General features: G+C 41.9%; 1 protein-coding gene across 4 annotated transcripts in view; it reads right to left on the bottom strand.

The window, feature by feature from the left end:
• Window positions 1–3,018, bottom strand: part of atp6v0a1b (ATPase H+ transporting V0 subunit a1b) — a 48,115-nt gene that overhangs the window by 25,573 nt on the left and 19,524 nt on the right. For all 4 annotated transcript variants that reach the window (XM_014029113.1, XM_014029114.1, XM_014029115.1 and 1 more), the window contains exons 10-11: window positions 2,694–2,906; window positions 2,224–2,374 (exon numbers count right to left, since the gene is read on the bottom strand). In XM_014029113.1, the coding sequence (XP_013884567.1) occupies window positions 2,224–2,374; window positions 2,694–2,906 (364 nt within the window). The remainder of the gene's footprint in view (window positions 1–2,223; window positions 2,375–2,693; window positions 2,907–3,018) is intronic.

The following is a 3,018-nucleotide window of genomic DNA, read 5'->3' as shown; positions in this document are numbered from 1 at the left end:
AAGTCAGAGACTTCACATGAGATTTGGACCATCTTGTGGGGGAAAAGCAGATTACTTCCTACTCGTGAGCGCCCCCTCTGGTGGGGAAACGCTTTTCAGGGATAAAAACTTTTTCAGAACACCGGTAGACGGCAGCCATTACAGATGAACATGTTTGTTGTTGTTCCAGGAGCAGCTCAGTCACACGCTAATGTCATTAGTTTGTTATCATTACTGAGCTGCAGGACTGATTTTTAACCCTTTATTCACATCATGTCTCCTGCCTGGATCTGTTATTATCTCACTCTGAAGCACAGAGGAGTGTCAGAGGTGAGCTGGCTTTAGCTGCTTTTTACGACACGGTCTCATTTCTGGACTCATGCATTTTGTGAATGAAGCCGATATTTCAGTTAAAATACATAAGTAAAAATATTTATCCGAGCATAGTACTACCCCCCAACTTTATGGATGATTTTATGGATTAAATTTTACGTACTGTATTATAATTGAATAAATATGGTATGTCTAAATTGAGCTGTCTGCAAATAGTACATTTAAATATTATGCAAATTTCCATGATCATAAAAATATCAGTGCAAACATTCAACAACTCATCTAATCCCGTTTGTTCTGGTTAACATTAATACTGCTAGGCTCAAAATAACTGTCTCCAACATATCTAATATGATTTATTGTTTTTACACCAAAGTCAGTCAGCTGGGTCTCATTTGAAAATTTACTTTTATCATCTCCATTCTGGTTAGAATAGAATATTTTCATCTGCTTTTACACTACATTGCCAAAAGTATTGGGGGTCGCGGGTCAGCTGTGGTCCCAGGACTTTGCTGGCCAGTGGAATTGATCTTGGAGAAGCTGATAGATCAGCTCGGTGGAATTTGTTCACATTATTTGTCTGATTGGATTCACCACCTTGAGATGTACCAGCAGAACTCTAAAGCAGATGGAAAATTGTCATCATCTGCCTGTCTCTTTCTGTTCCCAAAACAACTGATTACAGAATCTGGCTCTCCCCGACAACGGCCTTGAGTTGTTGACTAAATTCTTCCTGGCTGGATCATGTCGATAAGGCTCTGCCCCCCAACTCCCCCTCCACCAAACTTTACACTTGGCACAATCCAGTCAAACAAGTGCTGTTCTCCTGGCAACCACCAAACCCAGACTCATCCATCAGATTACCAGATGGAGAAATGTGATGTCACTCCAGAGAACACACCTCCACTGCTCTAGAGTCCAGTGATGACCTCTTTGCACTCTGTGCTTCAGCATCCTCTGACCCCGCTCTGTACGTTTACGTGGCCTACCACTGAGTGGCTGAGTTGTTGTTGTTCCCAAATACTTCCATCTTCTTATAACACAGCTGACGTCGGCGTCTTTTATCGAGGCTTTCCAGAGACAAGTCCCTACTTGGGAGCAGCTACGTATGCTGTGTTTTTGGGAAATTGTAGTCGGTGAGTTTACTAATTTATACTACTTCTGTGATATTACTACTACTTCTACTTCCTGTTATCTTCTTCATCATCGTCTTTTTCACCAGTAGAAACAGMYGGTTGTTGATCACGTGACTCCTGTGATGTGAAAAAACTGTTTCCATTGCAGTTTTGTGAAAAACACCAATTTAGATACGGCTGAAAAACCACCTCATCCTAGTGCAAAAACATTTTGTCGAAAATGTAATTTTTTTCTAAATTGACGTGTTTCCATTGAGCAAATTTATTTTAGAAATTCTAATTTGCGTATTTTCATGGTCAATGGAAACACACCCAATGAAGGCAAAAGTGACCCAAATCAGATTTTTAATGACAGTCTGAATGTGACAAATCAGATTTTTAATGACAGTCTGAATGTGACAAATCAGATTTTTAATGACAGTCTGAATGTGACAAATCAGATTTTTTCAAATCCGACCCAGGTTTTTTCAGTGTGTGGTTCTAAATCAGATCCATTTCTGATGTTTTTTCAAAGTGATCACTCGTGTTGCATTCCATCTGACATCACTAAGCTGCAGGAGAGTCTGTTACTGCCAAAAAATAAGCAAACCTGGACCCCTTGAAAAAGTTAGTTGAGCTAAAAAGTTTATAATTTACATGTACTTTAAGTTAGATTATCAACAAACTTCAAAAAAATTCAGTATAAGCAGAAAACTGAACTTGAGCTTTATGACCTGCAGTGTGAACCTGTTTGGTTTTAAACTCAGGATACATAGAGGTGCAAAACAAACGAAACCTGGATTTATTTCCCGATAGTTTCCAATCCCGTAGGCGTCAACGATGTTCTGGAAGCCTGATGTGAACTTGTTGGTCTTGTTGAAGGTAGGTGGAGTCTGCTTGGTCTGCATCCTGTTCAGGATTGAAGGCACCGTGGAGCCACTTCTCTCCTGTCAAACACAGTGTTTCAGTTGTGGGCTGGGGTAATGTTAAACTGCTCTTACTGTCAGCACTAATGCACCGACACTTACTCTCACTGGGAACCAGCTGAGTGGTGGAAACAAAGTGAAAGTGCAGATGATGAAATGTTATGTGACCGCATCACAAGAACAGATCAAAGAGAAGCTCACTACTGCTTCCATGTCAGTGGCACAAGGCAGAGATAACAAATAAACCCAGACAAGTTGATTAAAAATAACTGTAAATGAGCCATCTTTCCCAGTTTCTGTGCAGCTACGGCTCAGTAAAAGACAGAAGCAGACGTCTCACCGTTCCTCGGCGCAGAGCAAACTGGATGGAGTCGAGGTCTGAGACGGGACACCACACCTCAGCAATCAGACACTTCTGAGTCACGTCAATGTTGCACAGGTTGAGTGTGTGGTAGATGGCCTTCATCTTCCTCACCTTGATGAACCAGACCCTCATGGTCCTGGAGGCGGCCTGGAGCACTCGCTGGCGGTGGTCCTCCGTTTGGTTCAGGACCTGCAGCATTAATACGTAACAACTTCAGGCACAGCTGTGTGTACAAGAGGCTGCACACAGTGTTAAACACACACACACACACACACACACACACACACACACACACACACAC

The sequence above is a fragment of the Austrofundulus limnaeus genome, unplaced genomic scaffold (assembly GCF_001266775.1).
Source record: "Austrofundulus limnaeus strain Quisiro unplaced genomic scaffold, Austrofundulus_limnaeus-1.0 Scaffold856, whole genome shotgun sequence".
NCBI lineage: Eukaryota > Metazoa > Chordata > Actinopteri > Cyprinodontiformes > Rivulidae > Austrofundulus > Austrofundulus limnaeus.
This window is presented reverse-complemented; position numbering and strand designations above follow the sequence as displayed.